Genomic DNA, 20,398 nt, shown 5'->3' with positions numbered 1-20,398 from the left:
GTAGCCAAACAAACTCTAAACATAGGGCGCTCACATGACGTAAGCATTTTCTGGCGCATAATGTGACGTTTGAGAACCTAAAACTCTGTTTCTCCCAGTTGACACGGCAACACATAACCGGCGTTTTCAGAAATCTCCACTTTGGCCGGAGTTTTTAGAAATAAACGTTTTCTGGAATAAAAACAGCGTTTTCGTGTAAATGACAGGCCAAAACGCAGGGAAATATCTGCGTTTTCCCATCGTGTAAACGGGACCCAAGTGAGAGAGAGAGAGAGAGAGAGAGTGTGTGTGTGTGTGTGTGTTGAATGCATCATTAAGCTGCATCAAATCAATGTGTCAGCAAAAAAGCACCATACAACACTAAAAAAAGTCCTTATGACTGATATACATTAAAATAAAATAAAAAATAATACAAAAATGTAAATAAAATAATTATTTATAAATACATTTGAATGATGTAAAAAAAAACATTTTCAAAATGTAAATTTAATTATTTTAAATATAAAATATGAATAAAATAATAAAACAATAATAATGTATTTTTGGCAGTCACAGTATACAACACAACACACACACACACAAACACACACATAACTCACACAAGCATGACATGCATCACATGCGTAATTATTTCCCACATAATTAATATTGAAATACTGATTTGATTAACGAGCTGAGGTCTCCATATATATAAAACCTTCTGTTAGTGTGATTTTACCGCATTTAAGCTGTTTTTAAACACTCACTATAACATAATATTCCTGCATTACAGCAGTGGATTGGTGAAACACAGTGAACGGATGGATGGAGTGTGTTCTGGCTGAGGGGCTCATGGGTATCTGATCAGAAGCGGCCTGACAGCATCATGCCACACAGCCGGAAGGTCAAGGGGTCAAAGGGCACAGAGATGAAACACTAGAGGACCCTTCAGGCTTTCACAGCAGAAGATACAGATCCACACACACAAAGTGCACGTGTGCCTGTGGGAATACCATGAGAGTCAGGCTTCAGTATTCACCATCAGTAGATGAGCTCGCTCTCTCTCTCTCTCTCTCTCTCTCTCTCTCTCTCTCTCTCTCTCTCTCTCTCTCTCTCTATCGCTACAGAAACTGCATCTAATTCAACATACGTTCAGTGGGTTCAGCGCTAATGAATCTCTCCTGAGCTCTGCATGACTGTAAATCATTAGAGGCTCCATCTGATTTCCTTCTGAAATTACTGAATGTGAAAAGCCTCGGAAAGTCCATGGATGTGATTATTTAAATGGCATGGATCATTTCAGTTGGTTCATATGTTATGGGTCGTACTAATTATTGTACACTCAAATAACAGAATATACAGTTCTGCTCATGGATATCTAGCGCGGGCTAATTTTATATAGTTACATGAGGTTTCTGTTTTACCTGTGTTAGTTTTTGTTTCCTTTGTTCCTGGTCATTAGTTGTCATGGTTTCTAGAATGTTCTCATTTGTTGTCATAGTGACTCTTTGTTTAATTGATTTGATCCACCTGCTCCTTGTTTAGCTCTTGTGTGTTCTTCTGTGTGTTTATAGCCCCTTGTCCACCCCTGTGTTAGTGGAGCTGGATGATGAAGAGTGATGTCCTACCCATCCTCCAGCCTCAGAAATCTGTATTCCCCTGCCTGGATAAATTTATTCTTAGATTTCCTCCTGTTCCCAAGCCCTTCCTCCTTTACTTGTTCCAGGGGTGCGTTTCCCAAAAGCATCATTGGCCAACTATGGTCGCAAGTTCCATTGAACTCTATTGGTAACAACAGAACTTGCGACCATAGTTGGCTTTGGGAAACGCACCTCTGCTCGTCTCTGCCGGTCCCACCCAACTTTCAAGTCTCATAGTCTCCATCAGTCCCATCCGACTTCCTAGTCTCCGTCAGTCCCGCCCAGCTCCAGTTCAGCTCGTCTCCACCCATCAGGCTTCCAAGTCTCCGCCAGTCCCTCCTGGCTTCCAAGTCTCTGCTTCATCTCTGGTTTCTCCTGGCTCCAAGTCTCTTTCGTCGACCAACCCCAAATATCCTTTGTCGCCGATGGACCGCCTAGCCTCCCACTCCCTCCTCCTCTATCGATTCCATCCAGTTCTTCGGCCAAATCTTTGCCCTCAGCTGCTCGGATCCACCTTGGGATTCTCGGTCGTCAGCTCCCCCCTGGTGTGAGGATTTGCTTGCTCCGCCTTAGGCCTCCGAACCCATTACTCCACCTTGGCCAATTGACCAGTGGGCTCCTCGCTCCCTTGGCTCCACCTGAGGCCATCGTCCTTCAGGTTTCACCGGGATCCCTCGTTCCTCCAACTCTGCCTGGGTCAGTCATCACTCTAGCTCTCCAATGGCCTCAGTCATCTGACACCCTTCTGGCTCAACCTCGGCTGTTCATCACCAGAGCTCTGCCTGGGCCTCCATGTCCTCTGTTGCTAGGTCTTTCTAGCTAAGCTAGCTAGGTCTTTCTGTCCGCTGGGTCATTGGACTCTGCCTGGGTCTCCACCTCTCTCGGCTTCACCTCTGTTAGGTCGGCCCATGACTTCACCCTGGCTCTTCCCTCTTCGGCTCTGTCGTGGGTCATCCTCCTCCTGGCCTTGATCAGGGTCACCCCATGGTCTCTTCCTCTGCCTACTCACCCATGGACCAGTATTTTTGTTTAGCCCCCCTTCCCACCACCAGAGTTTTGGCATCCCCTTCCTCCCACTTCAGTGATGTATTGGTATACGGTGCCTACTGTGGAAGGGTGTAAATGTTTTACCTGTGTTAGTTCTTGTTTCCTTTGTTTCCTTTGTTCCTGTTTGATGTTTCCTTTGTTTCCTTTGTTCCTGTTCGATGTTAGTAACCTTGCAAACTCGGGCAAATCCATTTTTTTTTCGTTCGTTGTATCGACCTGCTACCTCATTAACAGACTGTTTCTACACAGAAGATTACAAAAACTCCAGGAAGTTGCATAAAATCATCCATTTAGATTGGTGATCAGCAGATAATATTTCCAGTTTAGTGTGTGATATGGATCAGACAGTTAGTGAATACTGTAGGTGGAGGATGGAAAATTGACTTTTTGATGCAAAAAGACATAAGTGGACCTACGATGATTAAATAATGCACCATATGACCGCTTTAAAATGATCCAATACTCCGACCCACTGATTACTGTAAATTTCTAGCACAATAATACAGAAAACAGCACAACCCAAACCCTTCCTCTACGAAAACAGATACTGTTTACACGGCCGTCATATTTTTCGCTTTAAGCATCGTGAAAGATTCTCACGAGAGTGTCCCGGGGCATGTCAGCTTTCAGAAAGAAGAATGAATCACGTTTCACCATTATTTTCTGGTTCATAATACAGAGCTGGACATTTTCACATGTGACAGTTCTGTGCCATACAGCAGAGGCTCATTTAAAATACATGTATTCTGTTAAATAGTGTATTATCGTCTGCTCGGGATCACACATGCTGAAACAAACTCATCAATTAAACATGTGAATGCAGAGTGACTGATCCAGTGAGTAGTAATGCCACGCTGTGCCCGCAGCACATACGCTGAACATGCCACTATCTGAGAGCTTCAGACTGATGATAAGTGTGTTTTATAGGATATTTAACGAGTCAGGCCTCTAACGTGTCAGTTTAATGCTCTGAGAAAACCTGACAGCAACCGCCCAGGAAGCATGTATGTATATATACGAGTAAGTATATATATATATATATATATATATATATATATATATATATATATCACCAAGGCTGCATTAATTTGATCAAAAATACAGTAAAATCAATGATATTGTGAAATATTATTACAATTTAAAATAACTTTTTTCATAGTGAATATATGCTAAAATGTAATTTATTCCTGTGACTAAAGCTGAATTCTCAGCATCATTACTCCAGTCTTCAGTGTCACATGATCCTTCAGAAATTATTCTAATATGATGATTTTATGTTCAAGAAACGTTTATGATTATTATGCTGCTTCATATTTTTGTGCAAACTGTGATTATTTTTTTCAGGAATGTTTGATGAATATATAGTCCAAAACAGCAGCATTTATTTCATTAATATTTCTGATATGTAAATTTAAATCTCACAAAAGTTGGCAAATCTATCATCCTGAAAAGTACGAGATTTGCATAAGCAAATACTAATAAAAGTAATTTATTTTGGTGCTTTGATTTACTTTGACACATGGAACTTATATATTTACATATTGACTTATTCAATATTTACTTATGATATCTAGAATGCTCCGGCACTGATATCATCGTCTTTATTTTTGGTTTAATTTGTATAAATACCACTGGCTTGCATGGGCTGCAGAAATACTCAAAGAGCTACAAAGAAATCTAGAGATAACAACCATCATAAATATGCACACACGTACATGAATATGCATTGTTATGAATTCTTTGATGTCAATGGAGGAATGTTTTTTGCTGCGAGGAGTTATTTGATTTGGCTCATTCTATTCATTCCTAAGTTCGAGTGAGGACAAAAAAATGTGTTAGAACTCCGAGTTACCATGATAACAGAAGCGTCACTGAAACGACCTCATCATTCAAAACTCCCTGATTCCGGGTCTAGAAGCCCAGATGTGTCTTGTCCTGATCAGACTCTCGCGTGTGTGTTTCAGAAACAGAAGATCTGTCCTGAACGGGATCTGACGAAACTCACAGGAATAGTCTGTCCTATTTTTATGTGCTCAAAGATTTAAACAGCTGAATAATGTAATAATGTACGACATAATTACAGTATCTATTGCCTAAATCGTGCCAGAACTTTTTTTTCAACGTGCATAAAACAACAGCCTACAGAAAATATTAGTGGTATTTGCTCATGCAAAACTTGACTGCATAATGCACTATTCTTTATTTATTGATTTTTTCAGAAGTTTTCTGGTCCAGAAGGTGAAAACGGTGCGTTTGATCAGCTCATACTAAGTATCAAAGTTGGTCCTGCAGCATTAAGTGATTCCTATTAACCCTATTAACCCAATTATTCCTATTAACCCTATAAAGCCTACTGTATGATATTTGATGCACACATAAGGCCTTTGAGTGGATCAACATGATCAAAATATGCTGAAAAACCTGTTGCACTACATGCCTTCTGTCATCTGATTAGACTTTATAAGCAAGTAAAAGGCATTTTAACGTAAATTAACATAAAACGTCCAACTTGAGCTTGTGCTTCACGTGTCTTTCTGCTGTCAAATCTGCACTGTTTTTTATAAAGTTAACATAAAACTAACTTTTGTATTGTTCATTATATTTCAAGATGTACACTTAAGCAATTTAGGTTTGATTCTTATTTGGTTGTGTTGCAAACTTTTGCCGTGTGTTTCTGTATTTGGTTGTGTTGTGAGTATTTGGAGCGCACATGTGTTGTGAAACTGATGAAGATGTTTTCTTAATTTGTGGGTGTTTTTCTATTTGCATGTGTGCGTAGCACGTTGAGCTCTCTCGGCCACCGTATTTTTTGCGGAAAAACCACGTTCAGATGTGAGTCTCAAATATGATCATCAGGCTTTTGAGGAAGGTTTATTAGTTCATCTGTCAATCATACTGCATTATATGCTTTAAAAATACAGAGCTTTGATCATAAAACTAAACGTATATCATCTTACTAAGACATATTGGTGGTAAACAGAGTGACGAGTGATATTTATATGCTATAACGGCTCCTGAATGTTTTTCCAGATCAGAAAAATCACGCTTCAACTGATGCCTTCGATCTTTTAATGAATGGACACCGTGAAAAAAATGAAAAATAAACCAAAATTACAATCAGATTTGTTGAAGCGATTCTACCATGACATCGCTCGAAACATATCCCATTAAAACTGAAATCAATAAATACCGTACATCAAATTATAAATAAACAATAACCAAAATACATACAAACATACCGTGTGCTTTCCAATCGGGACTCAGGAGACATCAGTAGACAATTTTTTTTGATCAAACACTTTCTATTTTACCTCTTTCGAATTGTGTGCGACACCTCGTGTTTCTCTCTTATCTTTTTTCTTTTTCCTTTTTCCGGTGAGCACGCAAAAAATAAAATCACATGATCAATACGTCTTATGTTACTACTTTTCCCAGTAGGTGTCAGTATTACCAAACTATCATGTAGATCAATACAATTTTCACACAAGTAGTACACAAAATTTATAAAACAAAACAAACAAACAAACAAACCAAAAACCTTTCAAAGGTGAAAAAATATCTGCGACAGCTACACTGCCACCAAAATTACAAGGATTTATGTCAGTAATATTTTGAACAAATAAAATAAATCCTACAATTTTCCTATAAGCTGTTACTTAACTTTCATTCATCTTTCAACACTTTCATAAACAGTATTATTTTACCTTCATTTGAATTCTACTATTTTAGATGTCAAAACTAATTAGTCTAATCCTTGTGGTTTCACTCATAGTTTAAGAGTTGTTTTCAACTATTACTACAATTTTTTGGATTGGACACTCCAAAATGGATATGTTTGTCAATCGCTCACCCTTTTTTCCTAATTTACTTTGTCCCATTTGCAGTTTAACCTTTCGCACTAACCCATCATCGTCTGCACAGGCCTCAACGACTCTAGAATTACTACATCTCCAACGTGAACATTTCTTCTAGGCGTGTGCCACTGTTGTCTGAGGCTTACGTTGGCCAGGTGTTCTTTGCGCCATCTGCTCCAAAACTGTTCTGACAAGTACTGCACTCTCCTCCATCTTTTCCTAGCGTACAAATCTTCACGGAAAAATTTGCCAGGAGGAGGAAGGGGCACTGAGGTCTTCATTGTGAGCAGATGATTAGGCGTCAAAGGCTCAACACTCTTTGGGTCATTTATTGTGTTAGTGGTAAGCGGACGACTATTTACAATCGACATTGCCTCATACAAAAATGTCCTTAATGAAGTGTCATCCAGTCTTCCTTTAGCTTGTGCCAGAACAGCGTTCATCACACTCATAACAGTCCTTATCTGGTGTTCCCACACACCTCCCATGTGGCTTGCTTCAGGAACATTCATAAGGAAGTCACATGGTTTGCTTGCAAGATAGGTAGAGCTCCTCTCTTGGTCCAGATCTTTCAAAAATTTCTCCAGCTCATTCTTAGCCCCCACAAAATTCGTGCCTTGGTCGGATCTGATCTGTCGCACGGCTCCTCTGATTGATATGAAACATCTTAAGGCATTTAGAAATGCATCGGTGGAAAGATCTTCTAGCATCTCTAAATGTACAGCCCTGGAGCTCAAGCACGTAAACAACAGTCCATACCTCTTGAATTCCTTCCGACCTTGTTTTGTGTAGAAGGGGCCAAAACAGTCAATACCAGAATACGAGAATGGAGGTGAGGGTTCCACTCGGTCAGCTGGAAGGTCAGCCATACGTTGTTCTTCGACTGATCTACGCAGCTTTCTGCAAGTACCACAATTTTTGATGTTCTTGGCCACTACATTGCTTGCACCTAATACCCAGTATCCACTGGCTCTGAGCTCATTCAAGGTTTGACTGCGGCCTTGATGTTGAGTTTTCTTGTGGCAATGGTCAAGTATTAGTTGTGTGACAATGCCTTCCTTAGGAACAATTACCGGATGTTTCAACTGAAACGCTGTGTTAGACTTTCTTAGTCGTCCTCCAACCCTGAGCAGTTCATTCTCGAGGATGGGATCAAGTTGGTATAACTTGTTCTTTAGCAGCTTAGCAGGGTTTTGACTGAGCAATTTCAGTTCTTCTCCAAAGGCTTCTTTTTGTGCTGCCTTGATGAGCACAATAGCTGCTTTCTCTTTCTCTTCTACACTAATGAACCCTGACTTGTCTTTGTTCACCAGTCTTTTGATCCTAGCAATAGTATTGAGGGCTGTATTCCAATCTGAGAATCTTGAGAGTCTTTCAATAAAGCTACCTCTTACACAGGCATCTGTTTTCAGGACCTTTACCTCTGGGTCACCTACTAAAAGCACTGGGGATTTTTCATGAATGCTAATCTCTCGTTCCCATAAGAACTTGGGACCTATCAACCAACTTGAGTCTATCAGGTCTGCCACCTTGAGACCCCTAGACGCACAGTCTGCAGGATTCTGACTTGTTTCCACATAGAACCATTGTCTTGGATCTGTAGAGTCTCTTATCTTCTGTACACGGTTAGCTACAAAAACATGAAAGCTCCGTGCTTCGTTCTTGACATACCCTAGCACTACCTGAGAATCTGTCCAGAAAAACTCCTCATTTACCTTCAGATCAAGCTCTTCCCTAAGAACATGACTTAATGCCGCAGAAACCGTGGCTGCGGTCAGCTCAAGGCGTGGTATGCTGAAAACCTTCGTAGGGGCTACTCTGGCCTTACCCATGACCAGTGCACAATGTACTTGTTCATCAGCAACAATGCTGATGTATGAACATTGCCCGTAACCCTCACTGCTGGCATCTGAAAAATGATGCAGCTCTATTTTCTGGATTCTGACCAAATTTTCAGGAATGAAGCATCTTGCTATTTTAACCTTTTGGAGATTCTCCAAGTCATGGATCCATGCATCCCACTTTGGCTTCAGATCAGAAGGAAGAGGTTCATCCCATCCTACCCCTCGTTTGCACATCTCCTGGAGCACTCTCTTCCCAGTCAAGATATAAGGAGCGAGAAAACCTAATGGGTCGTACACACTTGCAACTACTGACAGAATTCCTCGCCGAGTGGCAGCCTTTTCATTAAGGTCAACTTTGAATGAGAATGTATCCGTCTCTATGTTCCACTTTACTCCCAGTACACTCTGCATTGGAAGCTCATTGTAGTTCAGATCTACATCCTTCACAACACTGGCACGTTCGCTCTCTGGAATTGCGCTCAAGACTTCTCTGCTATTGGACACAAACTTGTGTAAACGCAAGTTTCCCTTAGCCAAAGCTTCTTGCGCTTCACTAACCAACTTGTTGGCCTTCTCGATGGAATCAACGCTGACAAGTCCATCATCCACATAGAAATTTTTGAGAATGAAGCTCGCTGCTAGTGGGTAGTCCCTCTCATATTTGCTGGCAAGATATTTTATGCCATAGTTCGCACAACCCGGAGAGGACGCAGCTCCAAAATTATGTACTCGCATGCGGTATTCCTTGGGTTCCCTTTCGGTGTTCCCTTCTTCCCACCATAGGAATCTCAGGAAATCTCGATCATCTGGACTGACATGAAAGCGGTGGAACATCTTTTCCACATCACAAACAATTGCAATCTGATGCTCACGGAATCTGCACAACACTCCAGTAAGAGCATTTGTTAAGTCTGGGCCTGTGAATAAGTGGTCATTTAGAGATGTACCTTCAAACTTGGCTGAGCAGTCAAATACCACTCTTATTTTTTCTGGCTTCCTGGGATGGTACACCCCATGATGCGGAATGTACCAGGCATTGCCTTCTTTCGGTGTGGAATCTGCTTCTTCGGCATCACCATCTCTAAAGACACCATCCATAAATCTCACATAGTCTTCTCTGTACTTGGGATTTCTCTCCAATTTTCTTTTCAAATGCTTCAACAAAACCGTAGCCAGTTGCTTATTGTTCGGTAATTGAGGACGTTCTCTTGAGAGCATTCTTCATGAAGTGGAGAGGGGTGACTCTGCTTGCAGATGTTGCAAGTAGCTCGCTTTCTACAGTTTTTGGAGACATGGCCAACTCTGAGACAACCGAAGCACATCTTGTTGTTGATAGCAAACCTTTTCTTCTCCTCAAGAGGCATTGCCGCAAACTTTTCACATTTGTATATAAAATGATTTTGCTGACAACAGACACATTCTATTTGTCTCTTATCCTGAGTGAAGGAAGGGTTTAGTTTAGTGCCTTTCTTTCCAATGCACTCTTTGCAATGGGTTTAACATTTTGCGCCAGAGCACTGGCCTTGAGACGTTTCTGCTCCTTTCCAAGCCTTTCATCTGCATGTTTTAAAGCAAGTAGAGAGGAAACAGGATTACATGCAATGCGTGCCTCCTCTGCCACAAAGTCTGAAAACTCAGTGAAGCTTGGGTATGGCTTCTCTTCATCTAATGCTTTAGTGACATACCTATCCCAGCGAGTTGTTATCCAGTCAGGAAGTTTCTGAAGCAATTTCTGGTTTTCTTCGCAATCGTCCAAAACCTTCAAACCATGTACATGAGGCATTGCATTTTTGCAAGAGATGAGGAAATCACTAAACTCCCTTAATTTCAGTGATTCTTTGGGTCCAAGTTTTGGCCAGTTATTAAGCTTTGCTCTGAACGCTCTTTGAACTACAAAGGGGTGTCCATAACGTTTGTTCAGGGCATCCCAAGCTTGTGTGTATGCATCCTCATCACTCCTATAAAACGTTCCCTCTAGTACACTAAGCGCATCTCCACTTATGTACCTTTTCAGATAGAACAACCGATGTGCTGGGCTTGTACAGTTCGTTTCGATCAAAGCTTTAAAGCAGGTGCTCCATTCTGTGAACTTGAGTGGGTCACCCGTAAACGTGAATGGCTCTGGAGCTGGAAGTTTAGTCACTGCCAAGGATTCTTTTAGTGCTTTCACTAACAAGACCTCATCTACTTTTGTCTCTAGCTCATTTTCAGAGCAAGGTCGAGCTAAAGTTTCTTTCTTGACGCAAGAAGGGTTATTGTGGTGCGGTGGCAGCTGACTTGGAGGCATAGTGCTTATTTCTTTAGCATCTCCTATTTCAGCATTCAATCTTATTTCCTCTTCTGCACACACAATATATTCAGCTTCCATTACTTCAAGATCTCTTTGCTCTTCCAGCATTTTTAACTTCTCTTGTTGGGCTAGTACCTCTTTTCTTTGAGCTGAGATTTTTTGTTCTCTCTTTAGTTCAGCACGTTTTGCAGCTAAGCGTGCCGCTGCTTCTGCTCTTTTTACTGACATATTACTTCCATGCTGACTATCTCTTTCAGCTCTCGACACAGTTGAACCATAAATTGACCTGGTGTCATCTCTTTGCAGTAACTGAGTGAGTGTTTCTTTTACAGCTTCAGCATCAAACTCCTTTGTGCCAACTTCTGCGCAATGTCCTTTCAGTAGTACAGTTATTTCACTAGTAACTGAAGTGCAGCTATCCATTCTCCTCCTTATATCTTGAGATGGGACGTTCAGTGCACGAATACTCTCTTATATTTGTTTTAACTCTGCTTCACGTTTCTCTGATGTCACCATCATATCATCTAACTCGGTTTTAGAGCACTCTTCTTTCAGCTTGGATCTGATGAACTGAGCTTCAGCTTTGAAGTTTAAGTACGTGAACATAAACTTCCATTCTCTTTTTGCTAACTCGTCATGTCTCAACTCAAGCATTTTTTCTGTTGGACGCCTGTCTCTTTCTGATCGCCTAACTTCTTGCTCAACTCGTGATGATGATTCCTGGAATCTCGTCTTATTAACTTCCAGATCTGCATTAATTTCAGCTAAGCATTCTTCATATTTTTCCTCTGTCAGAGGCATCAATTTCCATTTCTAATTTATCCTCTAATTGTGCCTTTTCTTCTTCAAGAGCTTGAATTACTTGGTCTAAGACAAAGCTCTCTGGTCTATTTTGATCCATGTTTGGTAACTTGCTTTAAACTACACTATTATTCAGCTTTAAACCCTGATAACAAGCTGTAATACCATGAGGAAATTGCACAGTCAATTATTAAACAAGTTACACACTTCTATCAACTTAGAAAATTATCAAAAGCAAATATTTGTTACAACCATTTGCTAAGAATTTTAACTTGAATAAATGTTAGTCAACCAAGAAACGAAAAATCAAGTTGAAAAGATAGTCTAACCTGTAAATCCAAAGGTAGCAACTCTTATTGAAAGCTGAATTGTCCAAAAACATCGCACCGTTGCCGCCTTGTGGCTGTCATTCGTCACTGCAGCACTATCGTCTTGCGTTGCCCATCCGCACGGCAAAGAATGCAGTCACGCGAAACGCAAAAGAGTTTCAATGCGACGAAATCGCACAGAATGGCGTCGTCCTCACTTTACCCGAGGTCGACTGGACTATGCTCTTCACTCTTGCACTCTTCCAGGGGGAGTAAATACACGTTTTTTCACTATAACGGCTCCTGAATGTTTTTCCAGATCAGAAAAATCACGCTTCAACTGATCTTTTAATGAATGGACACCGTGAAAAAAATGAAAAATAAACCAAAATTACAATCAGATTTGTTGAAGCGATTCTACCATGACATCGCTCGAAACATATCCCATTAAAACTGAAATCAATACAGTACATCAAATTATAAATAAACAATAACCAAAATACATACAAACATACCGTGTGCTTTCCAATCGGGACTCAGGAGACATCAGTAGACAATTTTTTTGATCAAACACTTTCTATTTTACCTCTTTCGAATTGTGTGTGACACCTCGTGTTTCTCTCTTATCTTTTTTCTTTTTCCGGTTAGCACGCAAAAAATAAAATCACATGATCAATACGTCTTATGTTACTACTTTTCCCAGTAGGTGTCACTATTACCAAACTATCATGTAGATCAACACAATTTTCACACAAGTAGTACACAAAATTTATAAAACAAAACAAACAAACCAACCAAAAACCTTTCAAAGGTGAAAAAATATCTGCGACAGCTACATATGCATTTTATGGAAGTATCTGCTATACTGGTATAAAGATCTCACTGTTTTACATTTTTGACCGTATAAATATCAGAATCGGCACAACTACATAAAATGTGCTTTTTTTCCTCCTCAAATGTCAAATATGTGATGTGAAATACATGATATCCGACAAAAAACACATGCAACCTTTTTTTAAGGCTCAATAAACTGTAATAGATGTTCTGTTATTTGATAAGCCAGGTTTACAGGGTTAAACCCGCTCAGTGTTGGACAGGTGGAGATGAACAGTCCTGTATGTCCTCTCAGCATCTCTTCACAGCTCAGCATCAGTTATTCCTGTCCATCATGAGCAAACCAAATCAATCTAACCACGACTAGATCATATCTAGCTATATCAGATGTTATTTTGGCTTTAGAGCCTAACAATTCGTGACCTGACATAATAACCTGAGGTAAAACTATGATATCAATTACAGTAAAAACCGTCACCCAGCAGGTCAAACTAGTTCAGTATGTGATCATCTGTCACATTTTCCTCCTGGCAAAGGCAAACCGTCACACATTATCCTCACTCGTTAAACAGGTGAAACCGCATGTGAATGTAGGGTACAGGTATGACACAGCCACATATTTACCATAGTACTGAATGATTACCATGTTCACATAAGCTACTATTTGCGTTGTAAATGTAGTACACAATCCACTACTTTTTATTAGTCACTGGCTAAAGCAAGGTCTAATTGGAACTATGTATGTTTACTAAAAGTGACAGTAACTAAATGGACAACATAGGCTACTGAATGATTTGTAGGAAGAACAAGAAACTTCAAAACATATATCAAGATATATGCAAAAAAACATGGTTTTGTCATTAAGAGTTGTGTAACGTGTGTTGATGTTAGTGTCACAAAGTTTCACTCTATAAAAACCTCTTTATTGAGTGAAAAAGAGTTTAACTTTGGGGTTTCGCTCTTTAATAAGTTAGTTTCTTACCGTGCGTGTTTCCCGTGCTGCGCGCGGTGTTGATGGCGCGCGCCCACCGTTCCGCCTCGCGCAGGTTCACGTCCTCCTCATCATCATCGTTATTATCCTCCGTATTTAGCACGAGCCGAAAGCGACGCTCGTCCCTCTGGCGAACCGGACTTGAAGACATCCACCGGCGCCGGTACGGGTAGAAATACGCGCACAGATACGCGCCCTGGTCCTCGCGCTCGCCCCGGTGCGCGCGGCTCCCCAGGCAGTCGCGCAGGTCCAGGTGCTCGGATGAGGATGATGGTGGTGATGAAGGGGGGTTGATCCTCTGGACCGTGAGGCAGCTGTCCGACAGACTGAGCGCGTACGTGAGCCGCCCGGTGTCCGCGTCCGTAAACACCCCGTGCATGCGCGTATCCGCGGCGGGCCCGTTCCGCTGATGCTGACGCGAGTCACGCGACGCGTCCGGTTCATCCATCCCGCGACGGGACGGTGCTGCAGTGAGTGCGCGTGCTGTGCCGCGGGACGCTGTTTAAACACGTGCGCGCGCGTGTGTGTATGTGTGTGTGTGTGCGCGAGAGAGAGAGTTCACATATCTCTCCCTAGTGACAGAAAAGCGGCATGACATTAAAATATCGGAGGCAAAGGGCGTGACCGTGACAGTCTGAAGATCACACACACTTCTCCGTCACCAAAAAGTGCTGAGATTATGACGGTGATCTCTAGAATACCGTTGCCATAAAAAACGTATTACCTTAGTATTCAAAAAATCACAGTAGTTTGTGTAAGGATATTACGTTTACTTAAGGAGCGCTTGTTTACTTAAAAAACAATAAAACAATAAAAACAAAATTAAAAACATAAACTTATTTATTTTATTTCTTTTATTTTAACAAGCATTAGCCTAATAAAATAACTAAAACGTATATAAAAATATATAGACGTAGGCTATTAAAAAAAATACTAAAATGACAATAGCACTGTAAGAATTATTTAAATTAACTGCAACAAAAAACTTTAATTATACTAAAATTAACTGAAATTTAAACTTATAATCTACTAAAACTGGCCTATAGTGCAGCAATTACACTAAAATAACATATTTAAAATAAAAGAATAAAAACAGGTAATGCCATGGTAGGCTACATATCCATATATATATTTTTTTTTTTTTTAAATGGTATGTGCATAAAACACATTATTACCACAGTAGTACAAGCAATATATATGTGTATATAATATATATATATATATATATATATATATATATATTAGGGCTGGGGGAATTAACGCGTTAATCTTTGCGATTAATTTGAAATGTTTAACGCGTTAAAAAAAATTAACGCATTTAACGCAGCACACTTTTTTTTGCCTCGTTTTAATGATTTCCTGTTGCGGCTGCTATTGAAAAGGCCGTCCCGCCCCTCCGTGTTCGGCGATCACGTTTCATTCTCGCGCAGCTTTCATGAGCTGGTCTTTTCCGCTCCGTGTGTGCGCCGCGCTGTGTTCCGCGTGTGTGTGTGTCGGCGCGCTCTGTCGTTAACGGCCCAGCGGCGCGCTCTCCGTTCCGTGTATGTGTGTGTGTCATGTGTGTGTGTGTGTGTGTGTGTGTGTGTGTGTGTCGGCGGCTCTGTCGACAACGGCCCAAACGCTTCAATCATGTACCGAACACTGGAAAAGTAAAGTCCACTCAAATAACGTGAAATTCTGTTTGCTGAGCTGGTATAGCCATGCTGGGCAGCAATGGTAAAATTACCTGCTCTACATGCTCTGGTAATAATAGCTTTGTAGGACTATATTTTATTTTGATAATTAGTTAAAAAAAATTATAATCTGTTAAATTGATTATGTTGATTGATTATTGAAAAAAAAAATATTGATATTGATGTTTAATATAGGGCTATTTTCTGTTCCTTTTTTTCCCCTGTGTTGTTTAATTAGGTGATTCTGAGTTAAAAGGAATAGTTCACTTTAAAATTAAAATTCTGTCATCACTCACCCTCATGTTGTTTTAAACCTGTATGAATTTCTTTCTTCTGCTGAACACAAAGGAAGATATTTAGAAGAATGTCAGTAATCAGACAGTTTCTGGGTCCCATTGTCTTCCATAGTAGGACAAATATATACTATGGAAGTCAATGGTACCAGAAACTGTCTGGTTACTGACATTCTTCTAAATATCTTCCTTTGTGTTCAGCAGAAGAAAGAAATTCATACAGGTTTAAAACAACATGAGGGTGAGTGATGACAGAATTTTAATTTTAAAGTGAACTATTCCTTTAAATATTGATGATTACAAGCTTGAGGGAAACGCAATTAATTGCAATTAATTACAGAAATTGTGCAATTAATTAGTTAATTTTTTTTAATCGATTCCCAGCCCTAATATATATATATATATATATATATATATATATATATATATATATATATATATATATATATATATATATATATATATATATATATATATATATATATATATATATATATATATATATATATATATATATATATATATATTATATATATATAAATAAACTTTCCATTAAACTTCATAGAGTGTAGGGGGATTTTATTAAGCCCAAAAATTCACATTGCATTGCTCTGGCTTAGTGAACTGTATAGCTACAAGAAAGAAAGAGAGAAGAACAACTTTTGAACCTGATGATGATATTTATGTAACAAACTTTGTCCTCCTGAGAACAGTTTCCTTCAGTTTAAAACTCGTCCTGGTCACTGCATGTCAGAGTGTTTTATGGTGATGTTCACCTGCTACCCTACAGATATCACTGAACGAGGTGTTTGAAACCCAAACCAAACTGCTGGAGAAAACAATCATTAGTGTAATTGGACATCAGACTAAAACCTCTAAATAATAGAACACAGTTTCCCCTGGTTGTCTCAACACGTTTTAGTGCGAACTACGATCCCTTCCTTATGCTTCAGTCTGGAATATTTGTCAGGATATTGCATTGATCATTATGTAAAAGCATCAAAACAAGGTGGAACCTTTAGTGTTCATTCCATAAAATTAGGCTTTATTAGATTTTGTGTTAATTAGATTTAATAAACGAGGTATCTGATAGATATATATATATATATATATATATATATATATATATATATATATATATATATGGAGGGGTGAAGTGTCTAAGACCCAACATCTAGCTACTGGAGTGCCTCAGGGCTCTTCTCCATCTACATGACATCACTAGGATCTGTGATTCAGAAACATGGCTTTTCCCATCACTGCTACGCTGATGACACACAACTCTACCTCTCATTTCAGCCTGATGATCCGACGGTAGCTGATCGTATCTCAGCCTGCCTGACAGACATTTCTGGCTGAATGAAGGACCACCACCTTCAACTAAACCTTGCGAAGACAGATCTACTTGTGGTCCCGGCCAACCCAACACTTCATCACAACTTCACCATTCAGCTAGACTCGTCATCCATAACTCCATCAAGGTCAGCCAGGAACCTTGGAGTTGTTATGGTTGATCAGTTGAACTTTACAGACCACATTGCTAGAACTGCCCGGTCCTGCAGATTTGCCTTGTACAACATTAGGAGGATCAGGCTATCAGAGCTACACAACTTCTTGTCCAAGCACTTGTACTATCCAGACTGGACTATTGTAATGCTCTCCTGGCTGGTCTTCCAGCTTGCTCTGTCAAACCTCTGCATCTGATCCAGATGCTGCAGCCAGAGTGGTCTTTAACGAGCCGAAGAGAGCGCACGTCACTCCTCTCCTCACAAAATTGCACTGGTTGCCAGTTGCCGCTCACATCAAATTCAAGTCACTGACGTTTGCCTACAGAACAACCACTGGCTCTGCTCCCTTTTACCTAAACTCTTTACTTCCGACTTACGTGCCATTCAGGAACCTGCGCTCTGCAAGTGAACGGCGTCTTGTGGTGCATCATCTCAAAGAGGCACAAAATCTCTTTCTCGGACCTTTACCATAACTGTTCCCTGCTGGTGGAATGATCTGCCCAACTCAACCAGAGCGGATGAGTCCATAGCCATTTTCAAGAAACGGCTGAAGACGCTTCTTTTTCGACAGCACTCTAACACTTTCTCTTCTATTCTATTTATATATCTATAAAATAAAAAAGTGTAACATGTACTGCATTAGATTAAACTGAGAAGGGTCTTAGCACTTGCATATTGTTGTCCTATTGTTAGTTTAACTGCTTCTGTTGTTCTCATTTGTAAGTTGCTTGGGATAAAAGCGTTTGCTAAATGCAAAAATGTAAATGTGGCGTTATTAATATGCTTTAAGACAAACCATGTGTAAATTCATAAGTCATCACCATTGCAGAGTATTTTCTCCTTAAAACTGCAGTGAACCAAAGACAGTCTCAAAAGCACGGTTGGAAATCGCTGGTGTTTCTGACGTCACAAACTACCTTGTAACCAATCAGATCAACGTGTGATGTCAACCAGTGGATCTCTGAGCCTCTGTGAGTGAGTGGAGGCAGGGCTCATTTGCATATTAATAGAACTGTGCATACTAAATGAGGCAAGGGTATCGAGTATTCATTCAAGATTTTTTAAGGCATAGAGAATTTTTTTGTAAGGAAAAAATGTGTAATTTTGGTGATCAAAGATAAGTTTTAAGGGATAAAATGATTGACCACGAGTTGGGCGGATGCACCGGAGGAGTGTAGACGTGTGTTCGTGAGCTCTCGTGGTGGTACCATCTGCCTTTATCCTGATTTAACCTCTTATCACTTTCATTTGTTTGCAAGAGGCAAAGTCAGAACACTTTTGTATGGAAAGCTACAATTTTCGACATAAAAAGCGAAAGAAAACTACAACTCAAATTTTGCGACACCTGCACGCTGTAACCACAAGAAATATGGCGGACGGGGAAAAGGGAAACATCCTTCAGCAAACTTAACGAAAATCGAGTCGAACAGGGGTGCGTTTCCCGAAAGCATCGTTGGCCAACTATGGTCGCAAGTTCCGTCGTTACCAATAGAGTTGAATGGACATTGCGATGAACTTGAACTTGCGACCATAGTTGGCCAACGATGCTTTCGGGAAACGCACCCCAGGTTGAGGAGATACAGACACGAGTGAGTACAAATGAAGACAATATCAAAGATACGCGTGACCGCATTGGCGAAATGGAGAAACTGATAACGCATCTCAAAGACAAAACTGACGACTTAGAAAACCGCAGCAGGAGGTCTAACATTAGGATAATAAATGTGCCGGAACAAGCAGAGGGCCGTGATACTGTAGGATTTTTGGAAAAGTTTATACCGCAAATCCTGGATAAGGATAACTACACCTCACCTGTCACCCTGGAAAGAGCACACCGCATCGGGAAGAAGTCTGACAGACCGCGGCCCCTTATCGCCAAATTCCTGAACTTCAGAGACAAAGAAAAAGCCATTCGACTGGCCAGAAGTAAAGAAGAAATGACATACGAGAACAAAAGGATATCATTCTACCCAGATTACAGCGCAGACCTGCAGCGTAGGAGAGACAAGTTCTGTGACGTGAAGAAGATACTGTGAGAGAAGGAGATGGCCCAACTTCGCCTCAAATATCTGGGAACAGTCAAGGTTTTCGCCACTCCAGCCGAAGTGCAACGCTTTTTGAAAGATTTCCCAAGTGAGTAGCATAAAGCTAACCAAAGTGTCTGCAGTAGCCTACATAGTCCACCGTTATAGACACTGATGAGAAGGGTAGCCTTCTATGATAGCCTAGCAGCTAATCCTGTTCTCTTCAAATGTTCAAAATAACTGGGACCATGGCTGATAATAAACTGTAGACCTTGCGTGCAGGCTAATGAACATGTTATGGTTTACACCACAATGGTAGAATGGGATCACACTTAATTTAACCAACTTCTCTATCCCTTATATTTCTGCCTTATCTCTAATATTGTAAAATTGCTAACTTTTCCATATACAAACTGTTATGAGTGGCTAGTTTAATTATCAGCAGTTGCTGGAGCCACCTCTGTTTAAGAGAGTTACCTGCACAACATCTGAGTCATCTGCACAACATAAGAGATCACATTTACCAAGTCCCCGCTACCCTGGGTTCCTTCCCACAGCTCACGAAGCAGGGTCAAAGGGCCTCTCACCTCACGTCCATATAATAACTCAAAGGGAGAGAACCCAGTCGAGGCCTGGGGAACTTCTCTATATGCAAACAGGAGGTAGGGCAACCACTGGTCCCAATCCTTGCCTGACTCACTGATGAACTTGCGAAGCATTTGTTTGAGTCTTTGATTGAAACGCTCTGTGAGGCCATCTGTTTGTGGATAAGGAGTTGTACGTAAACTCTCGATACCCAGAAGCTGATACACCTGCTTTAACCCTCGTGTTATGTTGGAATTCTGTGCACTCCCCTTATGGTCCGGGTCAAATTGACCCGCATTGGATTCAATACAATTCCTCAAAAATCACACTATGAAAAACAACAAAGATTCAGGTTCAAACTGTAAACTTAATATCAGCATTTGTCAAATATTCCAAAAAATATATATCTGAAGATATGATTTAATGAAAAAGTTTAACCATTTTTTAAAACTATTTAAAATTTGAATATACGTTATATTTATATATATTTGCATATACATTTTTTTAACTTTTTTTTTTTTTTGCTTAGAACATCATAACTGAACAATTAATCAGTTAATCTGAGCTAATTTTTCCTGCTGTCTATGTCGAAGTCTCAAGATATTTCAGATATCTTGAATATATAATGAGAGCTTATTTTACTGTCTGTGTCTGTCAAAGATGTTCATTTGTAATTTGCAATTAATTCTGAACACCATGATTTAGCTTTTTCAAGTGTGTATGGTTT

The 20,398-nt window shown here is 40.1% G+C and overlaps 1 protein-coding gene across 1 annotated transcript in view; it reads right to left on the bottom strand.

The window, feature by feature from the left end:
* The window catches only part of sphk1 (sphingosine kinase 1), a 32,498-nt gene extending 18,333 nt beyond the window's left edge, over positions 1–14,165 (bottom strand). The window contains exon 1 of the mRNA XM_081366845.1: positions 13,580–14,165. Within this exon, the coding sequence (XP_081222971.1) occupies positions 13,580–14,036 (457 nt within the window). The 5' untranslated portion in view covers positions 14,037–14,165. The remainder of the gene's footprint in view (positions 1–13,579) is intronic.
* Between the last annotated feature and the right edge of the window lie 6,233 nt (positions 14,166–20,398).

The sequence above is a fragment of the Scardinius erythrophthalmus genome (assembly GCF_964197995.2).
Source record: "Scardinius erythrophthalmus genome assembly, chromosome: 1".
Lineage (NCBI taxonomy): Eukaryota > Metazoa > Chordata > Actinopteri > Cypriniformes > Leuciscidae > Scardinius > Scardinius erythrophthalmus.
This window is presented reverse-complemented; position numbering and strand designations above follow the sequence as displayed.